The following is a 25,349-nucleotide window of genomic DNA, read 5'->3' as shown; positions in this document are numbered from 1 at the left end:
CCCGATACCATTTCGATTCCTCTCTCCCATGCAAAGCAGCCATCATTGGTTGTCAAGAAAACGATCGATGAGCAAGCAAAAGACAGAGAGGAACAAGAAAGGAGGAATGCGGGACATTGGCAAACCTTTGCCTCTTATGTCTTTCCGAGCCGGGGAAGAAGGGAAGAACAGAAAAAGATTGGCTTTCATCTCGTTGCCAAGAAGAAAGGGCAAAAGACCGAGAGAGGAATGGCGACGAACGAGAAAAGTGACAGAGAGATGAACGGCGACACAAGAGTACAGAGAGGAGAAGGGCGACACTGACAAACCTTTGCCTCTCCGAACCGGGGCAGAAGGAAAGAACAGATCAAGACTCGATCCTCATCTCTCGTAGCCAAGAAAAAGGAATGATAGGGCCGCGTCGCGACGAACAAGAACAGAAGAATAAAGAGAGGGAGGGAAGGAGGGCGACATCGACGAACAAGAACCGATCAAGACTCCACCGTCTCCTCCTCGCAAACTAGCCGTTCGAACGATTCGTGGCTCACGACGGCCAACGCCCTCGATATACCGCGCGCGTAACGGGCGATACGAAACCGTTCTTGACTCGGCGTGAAACGACCGTCACCAACTGTTATTTCCTTTGTGGCGGTGATCAGCTCACCGAGGCGGTGACCGGATCTCACCGCCTCGATGGCTGTCCCGCTGGCGTGGATTACCACCTTGAATCGCGTTCGGGTGAATGATGTGGGCTGCCGCTCACGTTGTCTCGATCATGCGAACCGTATTAATGGCGGTTTAGCATGATCACATATTTATTTATTTATTTATTATGTTGAGACAAATTTAAGTAAGTGAAGGATTAATTAGATTAAAATTTACGAGCGATGAGTATTTTCTTTCTAACAACGTGTTAATATTCTGGTCAGAACTGTCCGATGAAGGAGTCGTCCTCGCGGCAGCAGTCACCAACCCCTTTTGTCGCTTGCGTGCTAGTGCATGGTGGGGCCCGATTCCGACAGCTACAGCGGAAGCTGGTGGTGGAACCCACTTGACTTGGCTCGGTCTCCATCTTTCGTGAGAAACAGCATCGCAAGCTCGGAAATTGATGTACGGTTAAACTTTTTTATATGGAAACGCCATCGCTTACTCTGATATATATTACAAGAGGATAGAAAATAAAATTACGTTAAAAATGCATTCACATTTCTCTCTCCTATTTATATACGTTAGGAGAAAAAAAAATTTTATATAGATTAAAAGATTTTTATATATAATTAAAAAAAATCAGTGTCGACTTCACCTTGACAAATTTACGTTAAGAAGACAACGATCACTTCAACTATATAGGCTTATGAGATGTATCGAGACTTGAGGAGTGCTGAGTTGGACTGAGGATTATGTTGTTTACATGTCACAAATTCATTGGATTAGATTATTCCCGGAACAGAGCCGCCTCTATATTTCTCGACGAGTCCACGTAAAGGCGTGCCCAAGAAGAAGACTAACCTCATCTGCATGCCATTATTTGGGGGCAAAAGAAGTAGAGGAGTCGAACTTTTCTTCTTGCTACCATGATTTCGTTTTCCAACTCAGGCTTTCACCACAATTATTAGGATCCCTCGATCATTTTATGTGGAGAATAATTAAGCCACAACGTTAATTCCATTCCAATCGGTTGAGATATATATATATATATATATATATATATATATATATATATATATATATATATATATATATATATATATATATAACACGAATCTCTCTCGTCGGTTTCAACCCATGGGGGCCGATCGGCCACGGGCCCCGACAGGCGAAACGCCTCGACGAGGGCCGGAAAAGGGAACGGGGAGAACGACGGGGATCGGCTCCGCGGCCAAGCGCCTCGACACCACCGTCGCCCGGAGGGGAGCGCGACTCTATCTAAACCCCGATTGCTCGTGGCCAGAAGCTGAGGTACGGAGCTCATCCCTTCCTTGTCAATTAGGGTTGCTTTCTTGATCGTGATCGGAATTGGGTGTGGGTTTCTTCTTCTTTTGGGTGCAAATCTTGGTTTCCCGTGGATGAAATTGCACTGGTCCGCCTTGGATCTTTCCGAATCATCGACGGTCCAGTGGGCTTTGGACCCCTCTCTCTCTCTGTCTCTCGCGCTCCCCCATAGTAAGTCTGAGATTTAAGTTTCTTTCAGCGGCCAGTTTTGTCTTCTCAATCGTTCGTTTACCTGCCTTTGCACTTATGCCTTCTCTCTCTCTCTCTCTCTCTCTCTCTCCCTCTCTCTTTTACATATTAAAGAATGCCAGTAAAAATACTAGCAAATGTAATCATAAACATGAAATTGAGAACAAATTAAATCAAAAAATAGAAAATAATACGAGTTATCATAAAAAGTGGTTCAAAGAACACCAGTAAATGTAATCTTATAAACACGAAATTGAAAACAAGTGAAATCAGAAAATATAAAATAATACGAGTTATCATAAAAAGTGGTTCAAAGAATGGTAGTAAATGTAATCATAAACACGAAATCGAAAACAAATGAAATCAGAAAATAGAAAATAATATGAGTTATTATTAAAAGTATTTTTTCGCTAGAGGAAGGGCTTGAACCTTCGACCTTGTGGTTAACAGCCACACGCTCTAACCATCTGAGCTACTCGAGCTGCGTATTCTATATTTATAAGATATAATTGGAATTTCTCTGTAGAAGTCAGGCCATGGGGTCATCCGATTGCAGCTATGCAGATGCCCGGGTTCATGAAACAATTTTTATGTTTGGCCTTTTTTTATATTATAGAAGGAATAGTGACGCACATAATAGATCAGCAGTGATGCACAGTGTGAACATGGAATCGGTGGGGCTTGAACGAATACAGTAATGGCACAAACAGTGTCTCTTGACTTGACTCACGCGTTGACGGTCGCTACCAGCAAACCAAAGCTCGCGCTTGATGTTCACATTACTTGACTTGACTCGCACGTCACGACAATTAGAGTTGTGCGGCAGGACAACGACGTGGGTGTGGTTGACTTGGTCCGAGTCATTAGTTACAGAGTATGGAGTCATTTCAGGTAACTATCGTGTGCATATGGGTCAGTTAATCAGACAGCAAGTAGAAACGTGATTCGATGCATCTCGGGATTCAAGCGTTGTAGTGTCCATCCGGTCTGCTGATTATTTTGTCTTTGCGTCGGACCAAGTCCACGCTTGTTCATATCAACCAACAGAAGCTAAACAAGTGCAGCTCCCAGCTGTGACCCTGTCAAATACATTTAGTAGTTAATTAATTATAGATATATAACTATATCGATCCATGTCCACATACATTACAAGCTGAACCAGAAGTTGGGAGGGCAAGAGAGAGAGAGAGAGAGAGAGAGAGAGAGAGAATGGTTGCTAAGAGAGTGCTGCTGTTTCAGATAGCAGCGACCTTGTTGTTAGCATCAGCTGTTGCAGCAGCAGCAGCAGCAATATCGAAGCCAGGATGCCCGAGCAAGTGCGGCGAAGTCGACATCCCCTACCCGTTCGGCATCGGGACCGACTGCTCCATGGAAGGCTTCGACATCACTTGCAATGACACCACCGATCCTCCAAAACCTTTCATAGCTGTAGGAAACGTCGAAATCCTCAACGTCTCCTTGGTTGATCACGAGTTAAGCGCGTACATCTACATGGCTTATTGGTGTTACAACGACACTGGTTGGAGCGCAGACCTAACCCTGAGCCCCGCATATCTGTACTCCGCCACCCGCAACAAGTTCACCGTAGTCGGTTGCTCCACTCTCGCCTACGTCGTAGGCCAAAACGTGAAAGGCAGCACTTACGCGAGCGGCTGCGTGTCCTACTGCGACGACGCCGGTGGCGTTTCGGAGGGGCCGGGTTGCGATGGCATGGGTTGCTGCCAAACTTCCATACCCAAGTCGCTCATCAGTTTTACCGCCTCCTTCAGTGATTCCTTAAACAACAGTCAGGTGGCGAGCTTCAGTCCCTGTAGCTATGCCTTCGTAGCCGATCAAGATTGGTTCCGCTTCAATAAATCCACCCTCTTCCCTGATTTCGGCGACGAGACCAATTACCAGGTTCCTGTGGTGCTGGACTGGGCGATGCGCAACCAGTCGTCGTGCCGGGATGCTGAAGCCGACTACTCTAACTACGCCTGCCGCAGCGCTAACAGCGACTGCTTCAATTCCACCAATGGCCCCGGGTACTTATGCAAGTGTTCCCAAGGATACACAGGCAATCCCTATCTCGAGGGTGGATGCCAAGGTACTCCCCGCCCATCTCTTCCCACATGCTCGATTACACCTTCCTTCCATTTCTGATGGTCGAATCAACGCTCGACAGATATCGACGAGTGCGAACATCCTCAGCTGTATCCATGCTTCGGAGTTTGCAGCAATGTACAGGGACGCTACCTCTGCACATGCCCTCCTGGCACGCATGGTAATGCCACCAAAGACAATTGTACCGGCAACTCATCCAAATTTCCATTACCGGCACGGCTGGCAGTAGGTAAAACCTCCACCTTTCTTGCTTATTATCTCCACACCTTTGCGTCCTACTAGCCTCGCACTTGCCTACCAATACTTTTCCTTTGTCGAACACAATATCCTCGTTAGACAATAACTGTGATAGATCCCAGCGAAACTTTAGCTTTATCAAAAAGACCCACTCACATTGGCTTTGCGTTTAACATTTAGCTGTAAAGATGGTTTTGATTACATGAATATAAAATCTGAAGCGACCGAGTCTTTGCTTCTGAAGAGGTCATAGATGAGAAAAGTATAAATATTTAGAATTCCACAAACATGGTAGAATTGGTGTCTCTGGAAAGCGACATATTATTGTCCCTCTTCGACTTCTCCAATTCTCCAGTTGTCATGACAACGCTACAATTATAACAGAATTGATGAAAAATACTTTTCGTCCTTTAAGCTAATCTTTGCAACTCATACATGCTGTGCAGGTTTCAGCGTGATCGTTGTAATATTAGTTGCTCTCCTTTCTTGCGTAATCATAAGGACCCAAAAGACGAAACACAAAAGAGAAAGAGACATTTTCTTCAGGAAAAATGGGGGCTTCAAGTTATACGAAGAAATCCTATCCAAAAAGGTGGACACCGTTCAAGTATTCACCGTGGAGGAGCTACAACGAGCCACAGACAACTTCGCCGACAAAAGAGTCATCGGCTGCGGCGGGTACGGCATGGTGTACCGGGGAATCTTGGACGACCATCGAATAGTGGCGATAAAGAAGTCGAAGAAGGTCGACGAGCGGCAGAAGGAAGAGTTCGTCAACGAGATCATCGTTCTTTCTCAGATCAACCACCGGCATATAGTAAGGCTACTGGGCTGTTGCTTGGAGCTGGATGTTCCCATGCTGGTCTACGAGTACATCTCCAATGGCAGCCTGTTCGACGTGCTCCATCCTGAGCACTACACCTCACCCCTCCCTTTGCAAGCTCGCCTAACGATCGCTGAGCAGGCCGCGGAAGCGCTCGCCTACTTGCACTCGGCGACCAACCGGTCCATCATTCACGGGGACGTCAAGTCCCTCAACATACTACTGGACGACGACCTCTCCGCCAAAGTGTCCGACTTCGGAGCGTCTCAGCTCGTCCCCATGGACGAAGACGAGTTCATCATGTTCGTGCAGGGAACGTTAGGTTACTTGGACCCCGAGTGCATGCAGACCCGCCGGCTGACGGATAGAAGCGACGTGTACAGCTTCGGGGTCGTCCTCCTGGAGCTGATCACAGGCAAGAAGGCGATCTACGCCGACGATGCTTGGGAAAAGAGGAGCCTGGCGACAAGTTTCCTCGTGATGATGAAGGAGCAGAGGCTGAGGGACATACTGGATAACAAATTGATCGGGGAAGGGGGAGAGCAGTTGCTGGGGGAGGTTGCGGTCATTGCCAAGGAGTGCCTGAGCGTGAAGGGAGAAGAGCGGCCCTCCATGAAGGAAGTAGCAGAGCGACTGCATTCATTGAGAAGGTTCAGGCTGCAACCGAGGGAGGAATATGATCCGGGAGAGATCGAAATGGTAAAAGCTGAAGAGACAAGAAGATGCACGGAGACGGATACCAGCGGTTATCATATCCTGGATAGCAGCATGCTGCCGAAGAACGTCGACGCCGGGAGATGACGGAGTTGCCTCCTCCATCTCCTCCTCCAAGCCATAGATATAGTTTCATTACAGGACGTCGTATGGTACCAATAGATCTTTACAGAGTGAACTCGATGATTTTTATGTGATAATTATAATCCTTAGCAATTTCGCCCCTTGGAAAGTCGGATGCATAGATCATTTGATAGGATTTGTCTTTTAGCATATTTATTACATTAGTAAAAAAATGATCAATCTGTAAGACATTAAATATAGAAAACAAATGGTTACATCCATAAGATAAAAGGGAAGGAACACTGTTTTCTCCATCAGCACAGAGATAAAAGGACTTATATGAAACACAGTCTCCATCAACTCTAAAGAGAGTTACATCCATAAGATGCCCTATCTCGCAATTTTGATTAATGATACTGACTCACGCATGTTTTATTAAATAATTTTATTGTAAACTTGTGCTTGTATGGTATTTTAAGATCACTTGTATTTTTCAAAGAAAATTTGATTTAGATATTTATGTTTTTGTGGAGGTTTAATTCAAAATATCCCTACTTGACATGATTGTTAAATTATTTTGAGTGATTTTCCTTAAAAAGATCATCTTTTTCTTTATTTTTCCCAAAGGAGACATTGTTTTCATTTTTTTCAAATAATACCCCATTATTCAAAGAAAATCGAAATGATTTTTTTTTCACTAATTTTTTCATAAGTTGTGAACCATAGTTTTTTCATTTGGTTCATTTATATGTGTTTTTTCAATAACATTATAGTATCTTTATTTATATACTAAAAATACTATAAAATTATTAAAAAAACTATAAGTGACATCAAGTTATGCCTATTTCATTCTCATGCAATAACAAAGAACTACCTATTAGTAAAATTGATATATTTATTTTATATATTAAAATAACTTATTTTAATATTTCCAATATATGTTAAGCATATTATTTTAACTTGTAATATTAATGGGAGAAATATTTACTTCAACATAATGATCACTATAGTCAGCAAAGGAAATTGAACCGGGATCAATAATTCAATGACATTGATGTTAGTATAATAAAAAATTTTAAAAAATATATTGTATATATCATAGTATATTTTCTCATATTAAAGCTATTATGAAAAGCACACCGAGCTATAGTAATTAAGGATAGTTACTGTTTATTTAAAACTTATGCTTTCTATCTGAGAACTAACTAGAGCGTTGGAAGGATCACGTCGAGAAACCCATCCGACCTCAATTTTCATATAAGTTAGTTATCGACCAAATGCCTGAGCCCCCCATTCGACCATATCAGATTTTTTTTTTCATATGGACTCAAACCAAGTTGAGCTAATATGGACATCATTATTATCCATCATATTATTTTGGTACAAGAAAGATGGCATAACACACGAATGTCACTATACCGACTCACTCAATAAGTGCTCGAGCAAGACCACTTTGCCATCGACCTATAGCATTTTCACCCATGATGGACAACATCCAACATTTGTTGCCTTTGACATTTCTATCTCAATACTAATCTTGATATAATATTAGCGATTATTCAATGACTCTGAACTCTCTATATCGATGGGGACCTTGACCCACTTAGTGGTTCTAACCAAGGTCTTCATGGACCTCACATAGAACGTTCAGACACTAATTGTGATGATGTACCTTGTCGACTCCCTCCTTTCTCAACTAGTTTAATTTATAGTTGCCCAAAACCTACAAAAGTTGGCCACTCCCCTGACGCCTGCTAAGATTCCTTAGTCAGTCCCCATACTAGTTGCCCTAGAGAGTCAATAATCAATTGATTATCCAACGAATAGGGCACCTCAATCTCCCACTAATGAATTCAGCAGCCTGCATCATCAACAATCTATAGTGTATAAGTCCGAGGCCTAACATGCAATTCCGCCAAGTACACCCTTAGCACATAGTTATAGTAAATGGATTTTCACCTTGAAGATATGCTTTAGGAGTTTCATATGATGAAGGAGGGAGGCTTAACCAATTTCACCTTGACAAATCCTTATTCATCTAGAAGACCCAATCCCAATGAGCTTTCAACTACTAACTCTTGAGGTGTTTGAAGGGATGCTATACGGCATGTCAGATGCACTAATGTGTCATGCCTTCCCTATGATGCTAAGGGACACAACTTGGGAGTGGTACACACACCTTAAATCGTTCTCAATAAGCTCCTTCACTCAATCGGTAAAGAAGTTTGGAAAATACTTTGTCAAGAATGTATGCCCTTGGTGCTCGACTACCATCCTCTTGACAATCCGAATGTTGGAGGATGAGTCCCTAGTAGAAAGCACCTTACCAACAAAGTATCTCAACCAAGAGCCAACCTAACTACTATCAACATGTCACCAACAAAAGTATTCCTCTAGATTAAAGAGAAGGGAATGTTACAAGACCCTCATCCAATTAGGTCATCGCCCAATAGAAGAGACATGTCTAAATATTATAGATTCTACCAAGATTAAGACCTTGACACTGAATATTATCTTAATCTAAAGGAGTTGATTAAGGAACTCATTCGATAAGGGCACCTTAGACGTTTCATCTTAAGGAATCGAAAACAATCTGTACGGCTAGAGGAGCTAATGGAAAGATAAATCGATACCATCGTTGGGTGGCTCACTTAGGGGGACAACTCTTGGGTGACAAGGCCTCCCCCCAAGTTAATATCGAGAAGTGCTAGAGAAGGAAAGCGATTTAGAGACAACATTCGAGGAAGAGGAAGTGCTAAAGAATGAGTATCTCGACCCCAACTATGATGGTGCCCTAGTCATCTCTATTAATATAATCAGTACTTTGGTCAAAAGGGTCATGATTAATTTAGGTAGCTCTGCTAACATCCTACTTTCTTCTTCAAATGAGCTCATTAAGAGATCATTTGTCCTTTTGATAGTTATAACTGATCTACTGAATTGTGCAGGGAGAGATATTAGAACTAAATGGACAAGTAAATCATTTGATAAGTCCCCAAAGATACATTATATTAATTGTATTCAAGATGAATCATTCCCTTTCAAGAAACCCTTTCAAGAACCAATAACCAATTTGACTTATCCTTTTATAGACTTATAATCCATTTTTTCTTCTTGATGTAATGATTCTCCCACTTGATGCAATGAACCTTTTTATGCCTCTTGAACAAGTTTAATTCCAATATTCTCCCCTCTTAAACTTGTTCCATCCAGCATGCCAAGTTTTCTTCGAAGTTGTTGAAATATTTCAAATTTGAGAGGTTTTGTAAGTATATCAGCCACTTGTTCACTTGTTTTGACATGATGTATCTCCACTTCTTTATTTTCTATATGATCTCTTATGAAATGAAATCTTATATCGATATGCTTCGATCTTTCATGATAGACTGGATTCTTGGCTAAGACAATAGCTGATTTGTTATCAACATAAATCTTGGTTGACTTCTCCTGTGGCATATGAAGTTCTTGGAGTAATCTTCTTAGCCAGATTGCATGACAAACACTAGAAGAAGCTGCTATATATTCTGCTTCACAACTTGATAGAGCAATGATTCGTTGCTTTTTTGAAGACCAAGTGCATGTAGCTTCACCAAAATAAAATACAAATCCAGTTGTACTCCTCCGATCATCGTAGCTTCCGGCCCAATCACTGTCACTATATCCAATTAGCTCCAACTTTTTAGATGATGAATAGAACATTCCATACTCAAATGTTCCTTTGATATATCGTAAAATTCTTTTAGCGACATTTAAATGAGATGTCTTTGGAACTTTCATAAATCTACTTATTAAACTAACTTCAAATAGTATATCAAGTCGAGTGCATGTCAAATACCTTAAACATCCAACTAGACTTTTATAATAAGTTGGATTAATGTATTTACCTTCACCTTCCTTGGTCAACTTGGTGCCATATTCAACAGGTGTATCTGTAGGATGACAATCTTCCATGGAAAACTTCTTTAAAACTTCCTTTGCATAATTTTCTTGTGAGATAAAAATTCCTTCATTATCTTGTATAACTTCGATGCCAAGGAAATAAGTCATTAAGCCCAAGTCGATCATCTCAAACTCCTTTTTCATATAGTGCTTAAAATCTATAATCATGGAGCTACTATTGCCTGTAAATATTAAATCATCTACGTACAGGCATACAAACAAGATATCTCCATTAGAGTTAGATTTCGTATAGAGAGCATGTTCATGTGGACATTTAGAAAAACCATTTTGAATAAAATAAGTATCTATTCGAGAATTCCATGCTCGTGGGGCTTGTTTAAGCCCATAAAGAGCTCTCTTTAACTTATATACTTTGTCTTCTTGTTCTTGAATAATAAAACCAGGGGGTTGTTGAATATATACCTCTTCTTCAAGAACTCCATTAAGAAATACTGATTTGAAATCCATTTGTAAAATCTTCCATTTCATTTGAGCTGCTAGAGAGATAAGTAATCTTACTGTCTCCAATCGAGCAACTAGCGCAAATACTTCTTCATAATCAATCCCATATTATTGTTTATATCCTTTCGCAACCAATCTGGCCTTGTATTTCTCCACCTCTCCTTTTGCATTTCTTTTTATTTTAAAGATCCACCTAACACCGATAGCTTGGTGGTCTTCTGGAAGTGTAGTAAGCTCCCATGTATTATTTTTGTTAATTGCATGAATCTCTTCATTCATAGCTTGTCGCCATTTTTCATCTCTATAAGCTTCTTCGAATGTTAATGGATCATATCCTGCAAAAAGATAAAATAAAGAAAGTTCATCATTGTTAGTATCAATCCTTCGAGTCACATCATATAGGACCTGAATCGGTCTTGTCCTTCTTATAATTGGACTTCTTGAATCATGTGACCTGATCTAGGTGATGATTCTGGCAAAGCAACTTCGGTGCTTGCTTGTATTATATCATCTTCTTTTGAAACTACAGCTTTCTTATGCTGCTCATCACTTTTCCAGTTCCAAATCTGTTGTTCATCAAACTCAACATCTCTTGACATCACAACTTTATTTGTGATAGGATTGTAGAGTTTGTAACCACTGGAATTTTCTGGATAACCTAGCAAAATGCATTTTTGACTTTTATCCTCCAATTTTGTTCTCTTTTCTTCTGGTATCTTGGCAAATGCAACACTTCCAAAAATCCTTAAGTGATCAACTCTTGGTTTTTGTAACCCCAATGCTTCTTCTGGTGTAACATTATCAATTCGCTTTGTCGGAAACCTGTTAAGCAAATAAACTGCACAAGCAACAGCATCACCCCAAAATTCTTTCGGAATTTTTCTTTCCTTTAACATGCATCAGACCATATTAAGAATAGTCCTATTTTTTCTTTCCGAGACACCATTTTCTTGAGGTGTGTATGGCATGGTGAATTGATGTAGAATTTCATTATTTCTACAAAAATTTTCAAATTCATTTGATATATATTCACCACCTCTATCTGTTCTTAAACATTTAATCTTACAACAACTTTATCTTTCAACCAAATCCTTAAATTCTTTGAATTTGCTTAAAACTTCTTTCTTTTCTTTTAACATGTAAACCCAAGTTTTGCCACTATGATCATCAGTAAATGTAAGAAAATACCTGCTTCCTCCAAGTGTTACTGGATTGATAGGGCCACAAACATCCGAGTGCACCAGATCGAGTCGATGTCATGCTCTTTTTGTTCTTCTCACTTTGAAAGGCTTTCTTTCTTGTTTACTCATGACACATACTTCACATAGTATTGCTGGGCGATCAATTTTTGACATTCCTGTCACCATATTATACTTTTCTAGAAGTTTCAAAGCCTCAAAATTTAAATGAGCATATCTAAGATACCAAAGTGTAGAAATATCCTCAATATCAGCTTTAAAACAATTTGATTGATCAAAAATACTCAAATGTAGAGGAAACATTCTATTCCTTGCCATTTTCACATGTGATATCAATGTTTTATTCTTGTCACGAATTGAGAGAGTCATATCTTTCATCTCAATTTCATAACCTTTTTCAAGTAATTGTCCCAAGCTTAAAATATTATTTTTCATATCAGGAACATAATAAACATCTAAAATGCATACTTCCTTGCCATTATTAAGTTCAAGGAGAATTTTACCTTTGCCTCTTACTGGTCTTTGAGACAAATCACCAAATGTAATATTCCCGGAGTAACTTGTATCCATTTCTGAAAATATCTCTTTGATGCCACACATATGATTTGAGGCTCCTGTATCTAGATACCATGTCATAGACTGATCATTTTTCAAATTTTCATAACTCATTAACAAAACTTGATTTTCCTTCTTTTCTTCCTCAACAAAATTTGCCTTATCACCTTGATTGTTAGGATTATAATAACATTCATAAGAGTAATGTCCATACCTTTTGCAAACGTAGCATTGTATTTCAGACCTTTTAGAGTTTCTACCACGTCCACGGCCTCGGCCACGTCCTCGACCATAACCTCTACCTCTTTGGCTATAATTTTCTCCAACATCTTCACTGTTTGGAGATTCTTGATTGGTCTGATTTCTGCCTCCTCTTCCTCTTTGTCCTCGTCCTCTTCCTCTTTGAGAATTTGATTCTCGTTTATTTTCAGGAGTAAGCTTCGTTTGTAATGCTTGCTCTATAGTTTTGTCTTCTTATCTTTTTGCAATCCTTTGTTCATGAACTTGAAGGGAACCCATAAGTTCTTCTAAAGATCTTTTTTCTAAATCTTTAGATTCTTCGATCGCAACAGCAATAAAATCAAATTTCGGATCTAGAGATCTCAATATTTTTTCTATTACTCTCTGATCATTTACTTGTTCACCATTTTGTCTCATTTGATGAACAATAGAAATGATTTTTGAGAAGTAATCAGAAATGGTTTCAGAAGTACCTTGTTGTAATTTCTCAAACTCGGCTCGTAAAACTTGTAGATTAAGTTTCTTTACCTTATCAACACCACCGAATGCTTTTTGAAGCATTTCCCAAGCCTCCTTTGAAGTATTTGCTGGAGCGATGATCTCGAACATTGTATCATCAAGGCCTTGGTAGATTGTGAACAAAGCATTTTTCTCCTTCTTCCTTCTTTCTTTGAATTGTTTTCTTCCTTCTGCATTCATTGCTCCTTCTTCTGCTAGACTTGGTTCAGCAAATCCATCTTCTACAAACTCCCATACATCTTGGGAGCCTAAAAGAACATTCATTTAGATGCACCATATGTCATAATTTTCTTTTATCAATCTGGGGATCTGGAGTTGGATGACACTTGAGGAAGAGGTCATAACTTGGCTCTGATACTAAATGTTGATGTTGATAGGAAGAGAGGATAGAGATATCAAATAGCGGAAGAGTATGACAAGCTTTAATCTTCTATATTTCTCTCAAGAAAAAAATACTTTTACAATTTCAGAAACTCTATTACACTCATGATCCAACATATGGGGTTTATATAGTCCCCAAAGATACATTATATTAATTGTATTCAAGATGAATCATTCTCTTTCAAGAAACCCTTTCAAGAACCAATAACCAATTTGACTTATCCTTCTATAGACTTCTAATCCATTTTTTCTTCTTGATGTAATGATTCTCCCACTTGATGCAATGAACCTTTTTATGCCTCTTGAACAAGTTTAATTCCAACACATGAGACTCATGCGATTAAACCTGTCCCACGTCTCATATAGTCTCCTTTCATTATGAGTACTATTTTCCATAAGAGAAGTGAGTTGGTATTCCCTTAGTGTCAGGTCCAGATCCATGTAGTCCAAAATGATCAAAATATTTTCCTTCCAATCCTTAAAGTTGATTCTGTTTAGAACCGGTACTGAATTGAGGTTAGCATATATTGTTTCAAAATAACCTAAACAAGGGAACAATAAACAACTACAAATTATGCTCATATATATTACCATAAACTTAAGTAAATTTAAATAATGATATATCCTATCTTAGATACCAAATGTAACATTAATATATTATCTTTGGACTTCAATATTAATTAATAGTGGTAGTCTTATTATAATGATCAAACACTAATAAGACATGTCAAATGATAAATTCATATTTCGATTTATTATTATTCGAATGTACAATTTTATAATTATCATATGTTTACGTGTGTATAGAATCCTATCCGTCATTAACCTTCTTTTGAGTCGGGTAATTTCTGTATGGATGTAAATATATATTACATTTAATATTTTCATAAAAAATGCCACATATGATAAGTCACTTTAGTAACTTCATGCATCAAATTACTCAATCTAATATTAAACAACTATATAATCACTAATTGAATTTGGGCAATGAGGAGATTTATGCATTGCAACGTGAAAATAAACAACAATAGGAATGCATCTCAAATTGTGAAGCATGCTATAATATGATTACATAAAACTATCATCTCCCCCAACGATGATATAACCGAATCACACCAAAATATTGATGAAAAATATCATAAAAATATTTGAAAAATAAGGCTAGATGTTCAATAATCATTATAGGATGGCTCTAATACTAGATGGTGGTTTGTTTAACACATCAAATATGGATTAAACATGTGTTATATAACCAAAACTGAATTTTAGAATATTTCTATAAATACTTATTAAATCCATAATAATATACATAAAATCTTATAATAATTATGAAACATATTAACATAAAAATGTACCTGATAAATCCATCAGAGTATTTTAGTTTAATTGGTGAATTAGCCGTTCAATTCAATTGTAGAGTATCTCTAAGAACCCTTTTGTTTCTTTTTTACGGGTGAAAAAAAATCTAAAAATTGATACTATAATTAGGAATCATAATCCTATTTATAGAAATGCTTCAAGATATTTCATATTCCTAATTTGTCTCATCATGAAGTTTCATATTCCTAATTTATCTCATCATCAAGTTAGAAATATAACTGATGGTATCCATATAATTAATTTTCATCATAATTATACCTCTTAGCCAAATAATTTTATTTTAATTAGATTATTTTAATTTTGACTAATCAAAATAATAACTTAACACATTTAATTATATTAAAATTCTAACATCCGTTCTCTATTGTTGCCCACCTCTATCATTGTCCGTCGTCGCTTGCTATCCACTGCCCATCGTCAACGATGAAAGGAGGGAGGATATAAGGAAAGAGAAGGAGAAAAAAAGGAAAGAAGAATAAACATGGAAGGAGGAGGATTAAGGACAGGCGAGAGGAAGAAGAGGAGATGAGGCGGAGAGGGTACACAACAACGAAGAAGAAGAGAGGAGGAGAGGGTGAGCTGCAGGAGGAGAGGGTAGGCAATGTGGAAGGAGGGAAGAGAATGTGATGGAGGGGCAATTTGGGTAGAATTGAAATTAGGAGATATGGTTTGGAACAAACTAATATGAGGATAACTGTTTGGAAAATACTAAAATAAGAATATTTTCTAAGAAAATCATTAATATTTTTATTTAACAATTTTACACATGTAAGAATTAAAGAAAAAATTAATGAATATTATTTATAATTTATATGCTTAAATCTTATGTAATTGTCAAAGTGGTCTAGATGGATAAGTCTTTGAGATTTAAATAATAATAAATATTTTATTATTTATAGGATACTTAAAATATAATTTATATATTTATATTTATCTTAAATTTATTAAAATAACTTGGATTAATAAGTTATAAAATTATATTAAGGCATCAGTCCTAAATGATAATAGTATTGATAATTGCACACATAGTTAGTAAATTTTACTAATACCAAATAAGAATTTACTTTAAATAATTACTTTATATTTAGTATTGCACTAATCCAAAAAAATAATATTTAATTTTATATAATGATAACATTCTAAATGCACACTGTATATATTAATATTTATGAAATAGAAATAATATATATTAATAATTATGAAATAGAAACAACATCATGCTTGTTTCAATTTAACATCAAATGTCTTTTTGGTAGCTAATTAATTTATTTTCCTTTCCTTGTCTGTCTCGATGGTAAAACCCAAAGGGGGTATATATGCATACATATAATGTCCAAAGACATGATAACAATCTGATCCAATAGATTGGACGGCGGCGAGAGAGAGAGAGAGAGGTTGACGATGGTTGCTAAGAGATTGCCGCTGTTTCAGATAGCGGCGACGTTGTTGCTGGCATCGGCTGTTGCAGCAGCAGCTTTGAATGGCACAGCAACAATGTCGAAGCCAGGATGCCCGGACAAGTGCGGCGAAGTCGACATCCCCTACCCGTTCGGCATCGGAACCAACTGCTCCATGCAAGGCTACGACATCACTTGCGGTGGCACCGCCGATCATCCAAGAGCTTTCATAAGTGCAGGAAACATCGAAATCGTCCGCATCTCCTTGGTTGATCATGAGTTAACCGCGCGTATCTACATGGCTAAGTGGTGTTACGACCGTGCGTTTCACGCAAATACATCCGTGGATCTTCCATATTTGTTCTCCGCCACGCGCAACAAGTTCACCGTCGTCGGGTGCGCCACTCTCGCCTACATCGGAGGTCAGAACGACGATACTCACTCTTATGCTAGCGGATGCATATCCATCTGCCACGAAGAAAGCAGTGTTTCGGAGGGACCGAATTGCGATGGCTTGGGTTGCTGCCAAACTTCCATCCCCACGGAGTTCAATGTTTTTAATACCTACTTCGACTTTGACTTCGACAAAACCAATGTACGAAGCTTCAGTCCCTGCAGCTATGCCTTCTTGGCCGATCAAGATTGGTTCCAGTTCGATAAGTCCAAACTCTCCGAAGATTTCGGCAAGAACAACAATGACCAGTCTCCCGCCGTGATGGACTGGGCGATACGCAGCCCGTCGTCGTGCCCGGATGCCCAAGCTCAGCCGGAAACCTACGCCTGCCGCGGTGGGAACACCACATGCCTCAACTCCACCAATGGCGATGGATACCGTTGCATGTGTTCCGATGGGTATACAGGCAATCCCTATCTCGTGGATGGATGCCAAGGTACGTATTACGCCCCTCCTCTTCCCATTGTGCTCGATCACACCTTCATTCTTCTGATGGTGGAATGCTCACAGACATCGACGAGTGCCAACTTCCTCAGCTGTATCCATGCTACGGAGTTTGTACCAATACACCGGGAGGCTACAATTGCACATGCCCTCCCGGCACGCTCGGCAATGCCACCGAATACAATTGCACCGACATCCCATCCAAATTTCCGGCACCAGCACGGCTGGCTGTAGGTAAACCCGATCTCCACGCCTTCACGTCTTACCCGTCTCTCTTGCTTGTCAGTACTTTTCGACGATCGAACTCGAGATTCTGCTCTTCTTTTGTTTGGCTTTCGCATGCATCCCAAATATTAGGCACATCAATTTTTGGCCGCCTACAATAATCGAGATAGAGGCCAACGATTGTAGACGTTGGCCTCTATCTCGATTCTTAGATCATGCTTTATATTAGCAAGAGAAGTTGACTTTGAGAGACCTGGTAGAACAATAAGTCTTCTTAGATCATGAGAGAGAACGATTATTGATAGGTTCATTGCAACAAAGAGGAGCTATGATGAATACACTCCTGAACAGAAGACCGTCTTCCTTACAAGAAGCTGTCTTTTGAAGAGTTCAAACATGAGAAAGGTGCACATGTTTAGAATTCCACCAACATGGTAGATTTGTACTTGTACGACTTCTTCGATTTGGATGTCATGCATTGCAACTCACATGTCTCACTTAATACGATCTGTTTTGGATGCGCTTTTACTATAAAAGAATGGATGAGATATGTGTCTCATCCACTTCTCGGCCTTTAAGCTAATCCATGCAACTCACATGACTGTGCGTGCAGGTTTCAGCGCCCTCTTTGTAGCAGTTGCTCTCATGCTAATCCTAGCCACTCACATGACTGTGCGTGCAGGTTGCAGCGCCATCATCGTAGCATTAGGTGCTCTCATTTCTTGTGTAACCATAGCGATCCAAAAGTCGAAACACAAAAGAGAAAGAGAGATGTTCTTCAGGAAAAATGGGGGCTTCAAGTTATACGAAGAAATCCTATCGAAAAGGGTGGACACCATTCAAGTCTTCACCGAGGAGGAGCTACAACGAGCCACGGACAACTTCGACGACAAAAGAATCATCGGCTGCGGCGGGTACGGCTTGGTGTACCGGGGAATCTTGGACGACCATCGAATAGTGGCGATAAAGAAGTCCAAGAAGGTCGACGAGCGGCAGAAGGACGAGTTCATCAACGAGATCATCGTTCTTTCTCAGGTCAACCACCGGCATATAGTAAGGTTACTGGGCTGCTGCTTGGAGCTGGATGTCCCCATGCTGGTCTACGAGTACATCTCCAACGGCAGCCTGTTCGATGTGCTCCACCATGACCGCTCCGCCTCGCGCCTCTCCTTGCAAGCTCGCCTAACGATCGCTGAGCAGACCGCAGAAGCGCTCGCCTACTTGCACTCGGGCACCAGCCGTTCCATCACTCACGGAGACGTCAAGTCCCACAACATACTGCTGGGCACCGACCTCTCGGCTAAAGTGTCCGACTTCGGAGCGTCCCATCTCGTCCCGGTGGACGAAGACGAGTTCATCATGTTCGTGCAGGGAACGTTAGGTTACTTGGACCCCGAGTGCATGCAGACCCACCGACTGACGGATAGAAGCGACGTGTACAGCTTCGGGGTCGTCCTCCTGGAGCTGATCACAGGCAAGAAGGCGATCTACACCGACGCTGCCGGGGAAAAGAGGAGCCTGGCGACAAGTTTCCTTGCGAAGGTGAAGGAGCAGAGGCTGAAGGACATACTGGATGACAAAATGGTGGAGGAAGGGGGAGAGCAGTTGCTGGGGGAGGTTGCGGCCATTGCCAAGGAGTGCCTGAGCGTGAAGGGAGAAGAGCGACCCTCCATGAAGGAAGTAGTAGAGGGACTGCATTCTTTAAGAAGGTTAAGGCTGCTACCGAGGGAGGAATATGATCGGGGAGAGATCGAAATGGTACAAGTTGAAGAGACAACAAGAGAGACGGAAACGGGTAGCAGCGCGTATCATGCCCTGCACATGAATACGGGGAGATGACGAGGTTGTAAGTCTAAGCGTGATCGAAATCTTCACGTCCTCGTATGCTTCCTTCATCGCTTGTATTACAAGAACGGTGGTGTCTTTTCTAAGCTTATTTTCTATGCTCGACAATTGATGAATGTTGTTTTTGTTGGGGATTTGAACAGATAATTGACATGTACTTGACATTGTGATTGGCAATCAAAATTGCATTATGGTAATAATTAACCGACATTGAGGCTCACGTTCTTGCATTTGATATTATCATGTTGGCCTCTAACCTAAATTACATTTGGGATATCTATCACATTTTGATTGAGTTTAATTTGATTGTTGCTCGACTTGGTGATTGATCCTATGAATCACATCACTACTACACTAGCATTGATCTACATAGGGCAAGACATTGTTTCTGCACTTTTTTTTTGGTCAAAGTTTTTTTAGTACTAAAAATGCTTGCCCACCTAGATGGCACCAAATTCCTAGCGCTATTTTACAGCATTTGTTTATGAGTGTGGAAGGCTTTGCATTACCCTAATATTGACTCTACTATTTGTATGCTATATCGTGTGCTTCAAGGGTTCGATATATTTTCTCTTTGCTCCCTCTTATTTCAAAGTTAGAAAAAGAGATTTTTTTTTTTATTTTGTAAGGAATAGATGGCCAATCAACTTGAATTGGTCCACTCAAAAGTTTTCCAATGTCACCCCATGGTTCCATGAGTCGAAGAAAGAGTAGATCCATTGAATTGTTCTTGCCCTATCCAAGTCCATCATCATCCATTAGATGAGTGATTAGTAGCTATCTTATATCATGAGATAAGATGTTGATGCCCCATTCTTAGTTTAAGATTTTGCCAATCTTGTAGCTAATTGATAGAAGATAAGATTTCCCCAATTATATGAGGAAATCTCTTTATTCTGTTTATTCTGTTGAGGGAAATCCTTCCTGTATAAATAGGAGAGGGAACATGTTAATATATTCAAGCAAAGCTATTTCATTTCTACAATAAAGCTTCTTCAATTATTCTTATCTTCTATTATTTTTATCACTAATTTTGTTTGTTTGAAGACACAAATCTCTACAACATTATCCAAGTCAACATGAGGTGTAAGATGAAGACAATGATGATGGTGTCCCACCCTTCAGCAAGGGTGCACCAAGAGGACATTAGGTGGGAGTAGAGCTGCTTGGTCAATGAGATCCAAGCTTCCTTCGACCCTTAGATTGGGCATGTTGGGACGTATGTGAGAGAGAGAGAGAGAGAGAGAGAGGATAGTCCTAACACACAAACGTTCATTAGGATCTTTGTCACCGCCACCGTCGCCAACCTAGTGTCGATGAATGGAGGAGGCATCTCCAATGATAGATTAGACTTCTCCCCCCCCTTAGTCATGAGGGAGCCCTTTAGGTAGCTGAATTGTCTCATTTAGAGTAGAGTTGACGAGATCACTGAATCTTTTATCTGCCATAAGCGTTGATGCCTTGTACTACCTAATAACATAAAATCATTTTTTCCATATGAATCTCCGGTCTGCCATTGTCCATTGTCAAAGAGTAATTGGATTATCTCCCTAAAATAAAATTTGTTATAGTATTTTGGTATGTTATAATGTTTTAACCACCACAACAAAAACAAAATAAATGACCCAAATATTTTTCTTAACCTCAATCAAAATAATTACAAACTTAGAAATATAGTATTGTAATAGTCATAATTTGATATCACTTACAGTATTTTTCAATAGCCTTTATGGTGTTTTCAGTACCTGAATAAAAACACTAAAAACACATGCAAATAAATCAAATGAAAATACTATGGCTCACAACTAACGAAAATATTAGCGAAAAAAGTATCATTGGGGTTGATGAGGAATATCTTGGATATTATTTGAATTAAAGGGTATTATTTGAGAAAAACTAAATCAATGGCTCCTTTGGGGAAAAAAAAAAAAGAAAAGATGATCTTCTTGAGAAAAATTATCCAAAATAACTTAACAATCATGTCGGATATTTTGAATTAAATATCCACAAAAATATAACTATCTAAATCAAATTTTCTTTGGAAAATACAAGTGATCTTAGAATACCATGCAAACACAAGTTTGTAACAAAATTATTTAAGAAAACATGCGTGAGTCAGTATCATCGATCAACATTGCGAGAGAGGGCATCTTATGGATGTAACTCTCTTTGTAGTTGATAGAGACTTGTGTTTCATATGAGTCCTTTTATCTCTGTGCTGAAGGAGAAAACAGTGTTCCTTCCCCCCACTACCCTATGGTTAATGGAGTAAGCATTTGATTTCTACATTTAATGTCTTACAGATTGATCATTTCTTTTACTAAGGTAATAAATATGCTAAAAGACAAATCCTATCAAATGATCTATGCATCCGACTTTCCAAGGGGCGAAATTGCCAAGGATTATAATTATCACATAAAAATCATCGAGTTCACTCTGTAAAGATCTATTGGTACCACACGACGTCTTGTAATGGAACTATATCTATGGCTCGGAGGAGGAGATGGAGGAAGCAACTTCGTCATCTCCCGGCGTCGACGTTGTTCAGCAGCGTGCTGCTGTCCAGGATATGATAACCGCTGGTATCCGTCTCCGTGCATCTTCTTGTCTCTTCAGCTTTTACCATTTCGATCGCTCCCTGATCATATTCCTCCCTCGGTTGCAGCCTTAACCTTCTCAAAGAATGCAGTCGCTCTGCTACTTCCTTCATGGAGGGCCGCTCTTCTCCCTTCACGCTCAGGCACTCCTTGGCAATGGCCGCAACCTCCCCCAGCAACCGCTCTCCCCCTTCCCCGATCATTTTGTTATCCAGTATGTCTCTCAGCCTCTGCTCCTTCATCATCACGAGGAAACTTGTCGCCAGGCTCCTCTTTTCCCAAGCATCGTCGGCGTAGATCGCCTTCTTGCCTGTGATCAGCTCCAGGAGGACGACCCCGAAGCTGTACACGTCGCTTCTATCCGTCAGCCGGCGGGTCTGCATGCACTCGGGGTCCAAGTAACCTAACGTTCCCTGCACGAACAAGATGAACTCGTCTTCGTCCATGGGGACGAGCTGAGACGCTCCAAAGTCGGACACTTTGGCGGAGAGGTCGTCGTCCAGTAGTATGTTGTGGGACTTGACGTCCCCGTGAATGATGGACCGGTTGGTCGCCGAGTGCAAGTAGGCGAGCGCTTCCGCGGCCTGCTCAGCGATCGTTAGGCGAGCTTGCAAGGGGAGGGGCGAGGCGTAGTGCTCAGGGTGGAGCACGTCGAACAGGCTGCCGTTGGAGATGTACTCGTAGACCAGCATGGGAACATCCAGCTCCAAGCAACAGCCCAGTAGCCTTACTATATGCCGGTGGTTGATCTGAGAAAGAACGATGATCTCGTTGACGAACTCGTCCTTCTGTTGCTCGTCGACCTTCTTCGACTTCTTTATCGCCACCGTTCGTTGGTTGTCCAAGATTCCCCGGTACACCATGCCGTACCCGCCGCAGCCGATGACTCCTTTGTCGTCGAAGTTGTCTGTGGCTCGTTGTAGCTCCTCCTCGGTGAATACTTGAACGGTGTCCACCTTTTTGGATAGGATTTCTTCGTACAACTTGAATCCCCCATTTTTCTTGAAGAAAGTGTCTCTTTCTCGTTTGAGTTTCAACTTTTGGGTACATATGATTGCACTAGAAACCAGGGCAACTAATACCACAATGATCACGCTGAAACCTGCACAAAGCATGCGCGTCGCGAGAATTAGCTCAAATAACGAAAAGCGATACATAGTTTTCATCCATTCTTCTATAGTTTCAACGTATAATAGTGCATCAGCCGGCGTGCAGGCAACTCGAACAGACATTGCAACATATGTCCGCCAAAAAGAGTGTTGTCATGGCAGCTGGAGATTAGGAGAAGTCGTAGAAGGACAATAAAGTAAGAAAGACCGAAGGTTTAGTTTACCTATAACCAGCCGCGCCGGCAATGGAAATTTGGATGAGTTGCCGATACAAGTGTCTTTGGTGGCATTACCATGCGTGCCAGGAGGGCATGTGCAGAGGTAGCCTCCCTGTATATTGCTGCAAACTCCGAAGCATGGATACAGCTGAGAAAGTTCGCACTCGTCGATATCTGTCGAGCGTTGATTCGACCATCAGAAATGGAAGGAAGGTGTAATCGAGCATGTGGGAAGAGATGGGCGGGGAGTACCTTGGCATCCACCCTCGAGATAGGGATTGCCTGTGTATCCTTGGGAACACTTGCATAAGTACCCGGGGCCATTGGTGGAATTGAAGCAGTCGCTGTTAGCGCTGCGGCAGGCGTAGTTAGAGTAGTCAGCTTCAGCATCCCGGCACGACGAGTGGTTGCGCATCGCCCAGTCCAGCAGCACAGGAACCTGGTAATTGGTCTCGTCGCCGAAATCAGGGAAGAGGGTGGATTTATTGAAGCGGAACCAATCTTGATCGGCTACGAAGGCATAGCTACAGGGACTGAAGCTCGCCACCTCACTGTTGTTTAAGGAATCACTGAAGTAGGCGGTAAAATTGCTGAGCGACTTGGGTATGGAAGTTTGGCAGCAACCCATGCCATCGCAAACCGGCCCCTCCGAAACGCCACCGGCGTCGTCGCAGTAGGACACGCAGCCGCTCGCGTAAGTGTTGCCTTTCACGTTTTGGCCTACGACGTAGGCGAGAGTGGAGCAACCGACGACGGTGAACTTGTTGCTGGCGGCAGAGAACAAGAATGGCAGGGCCAGGCTTGTCGTTGAGTAATTACCAGATTGCTCGTAGCACTGACCAACCATGTAGATGTGCGCGCTTAACTCGTGATCAACCAAGGAGACGTTGACGATTTCGATGTTTCCTACAGCTATGAAAGGTTTTGGAGGATCGGTGGTGTCATTGCAAGTGATGTCGAAGCCTTCCATGGAGCAGCCCCTCCCGATGCCGAACGGGTAGGGGATGTCGACTTCGCCGCACTTGCTCGGGCATCCTGGCTTCGATATTGCTGCTGCTGCTGCTGCTGCCACAGCTGATGCTAACAACAAGGTCGCTGCTACCCGAAACACCACCACTCTGTTAGCAACCATTGTCATCCTCTCTCTCTCTTTTGCCGTCCCAACTACTGGATCAGATTGTTATGTCTTTGGACATGGATAATATACGTATGCATAAAACAAATGAGGGCATAGCATGTATCGGATCCGCCATGGTCCACCCATATATATTCGACAAATACTGGTGCCCTCGGTTTTGCCATCGACACAGACAACGAAAGGAAAGGAAAAGAAATCGATTACGTACCGTAGGCATATATGTTAACCTGATACAAACAAAAGAGGCGGTGGTCACGGGGAGCTGCAGTTGTTTAGCCCATGGCTGGTCAATTGCCAATCCATCATGATTTGGACAAGCACGAACTTGGTCCACTGCTAAAACCTAAATAATGAGAAGATTAGATCATACAATGTTATTTCTGCAATGAGAAATGGAGGGCACAATGGTATCCTGGATTTTAGCAAGGGGCTCAATTCATGCTTCTCATTATTTTGGTTTTAGCAATGCATCAAGTTCATTGCCAATCCATCTCATGTTGGATTCTTCCCACTCAGTGTCATGGGTCAACTCCTGGGTAATGGTGATGTATTTACTTGAGATAAAAAAAAGATTATTTTTTATTTATTAAATTGCATAATAAGAGCTTTATATGAGTAGTAAGAAATTTGAAGAGAAATTTGTAAACAATATTGCATAAATTTTTAGGAGACTCTCCTTCGGGAGGACAGCAATTCTAACACAATGGAAGGCTTAAGGATATCCAAGAAATGAATAAAAAATAATGAGAATATTGTGGTGAATTATCAGCTAAAAATCCATTTCTGCATCATCTATACAGTTGTATCTAAACATGTAAAGCTTTGCATCACCTCTAATGAGATTGTGGTGTATCTAAACATGTAAGCTTTGCATCATCTCTTTCGAGATTGTGGTGAATTATCAACTAAAAGTCCACTTCTGTACCATCTCTACAGGCAGAAACATAAAGAGAATTTTGCACACCCTCCACAACAGATAAAAAATAGTAACATTAGATCATTTTCTTCTGATCAGCGATGAATATGCAAACGAGTCAGAAACATCTATCAGATATTCCGAACTTTCCGTTGTCATTTAAATTCAGACATTGCAACCATGACAAGTATATATAAAAAATAAATAACAAACAAAATAACAAAATGAAGC

The 25,349-nt window shown here is 40.7% G+C and overlaps 3 protein-coding genes across 4 annotated transcripts; 2 read left to right on the top strand and 1 right to left on the bottom strand.

Annotated features, from left to right (window-relative positions):
* Nucleotides 1–1,756: 1,756 nt before the first annotated feature.
* Nucleotides 1,757–6,269, top strand: LOC135584823 (putative wall-associated receptor kinase-like 16). 2 transcript variants are annotated; one of them, XM_065118186.1, is made up of 4 exons: nucleotides 1,757–1,938; nucleotides 3,400–4,246; nucleotides 4,325–4,492; nucleotides 4,947–6,269. In XM_065118186.1, the coding sequence occupies exons 1-4, from the start codon at nucleotides 1,765–1,767 to the stop codon at nucleotides 6,122–6,124; spliced, it is 2,367 nt and encodes a 788-aa protein (XP_064974258.1). In that variant the 5' UTR covers nucleotides 1,757–1,764; the 3' UTR covers nucleotides 6,125–6,269. The 2 variants fall into 2 exon arrangements, with proteins under 2 accessions (XP_064974258.1, XP_064974259.1); XM_065118187.1 differs by having other exon boundaries at nucleotides 1,800–2,142.
* Nucleotides 6,270–16,269: 10,000 nt separating this feature from the next.
* LOC103992974 (wall-associated receptor kinase 5-like) lies at nucleotides 16,270–19,134 on the top strand. Its single transcript, XM_009412904.3, has 3 exons — nucleotides 16,270–17,062; nucleotides 17,137–17,304; nucleotides 17,909–19,134. Exons 1-3 carry the CDS (start codon nucleotides 16,270–16,272, stop codon nucleotides 19,132–19,134), a joined length of 2,187 nt encoding a protein of 728 aa, XP_009411179.3.
* A 2,397-nt stretch (nucleotides 19,135–21,531) lies between these two features.
* LOC135617697 (wall-associated receptor kinase 5-like) lies at nucleotides 21,532–24,338 on the bottom strand. Its single transcript, XM_065118184.1, has 3 exons — nucleotides 23,317–24,338; nucleotides 23,071–23,238; nucleotides 21,532–22,839 (listed from the first exon to the last, which is right to left on the bottom strand). Exons 1-3 carry the CDS (start codon nucleotides 24,200–24,202, stop codon nucleotides 21,662–21,664), a joined length of 2,232 nt encoding a protein of 743 aa, XP_064974256.1. The 5' UTR covers nucleotides 24,203–24,338; the 3' UTR covers nucleotides 21,532–21,661.
* Nucleotides 24,339–25,349: the final 1,011 nt, after the last annotated feature.

This window comes from Musa acuminata, chromosome BXJ2-7 (assembly GCF_036884655.1).
Source record: "Musa acuminata AAA Group cultivar baxijiao chromosome BXJ2-7, Cavendish_Baxijiao_AAA, whole genome shotgun sequence".
NCBI classification, from domain to species: Eukaryota; Viridiplantae; Streptophyta; class Magnoliopsida; order Zingiberales; family Musaceae; genus Musa; species Musa acuminata.
The sequence above is the reverse complement of the archived record's forward strand: the minus strand, read 5'-3'. Positions and strand labels throughout refer to the sequence as shown.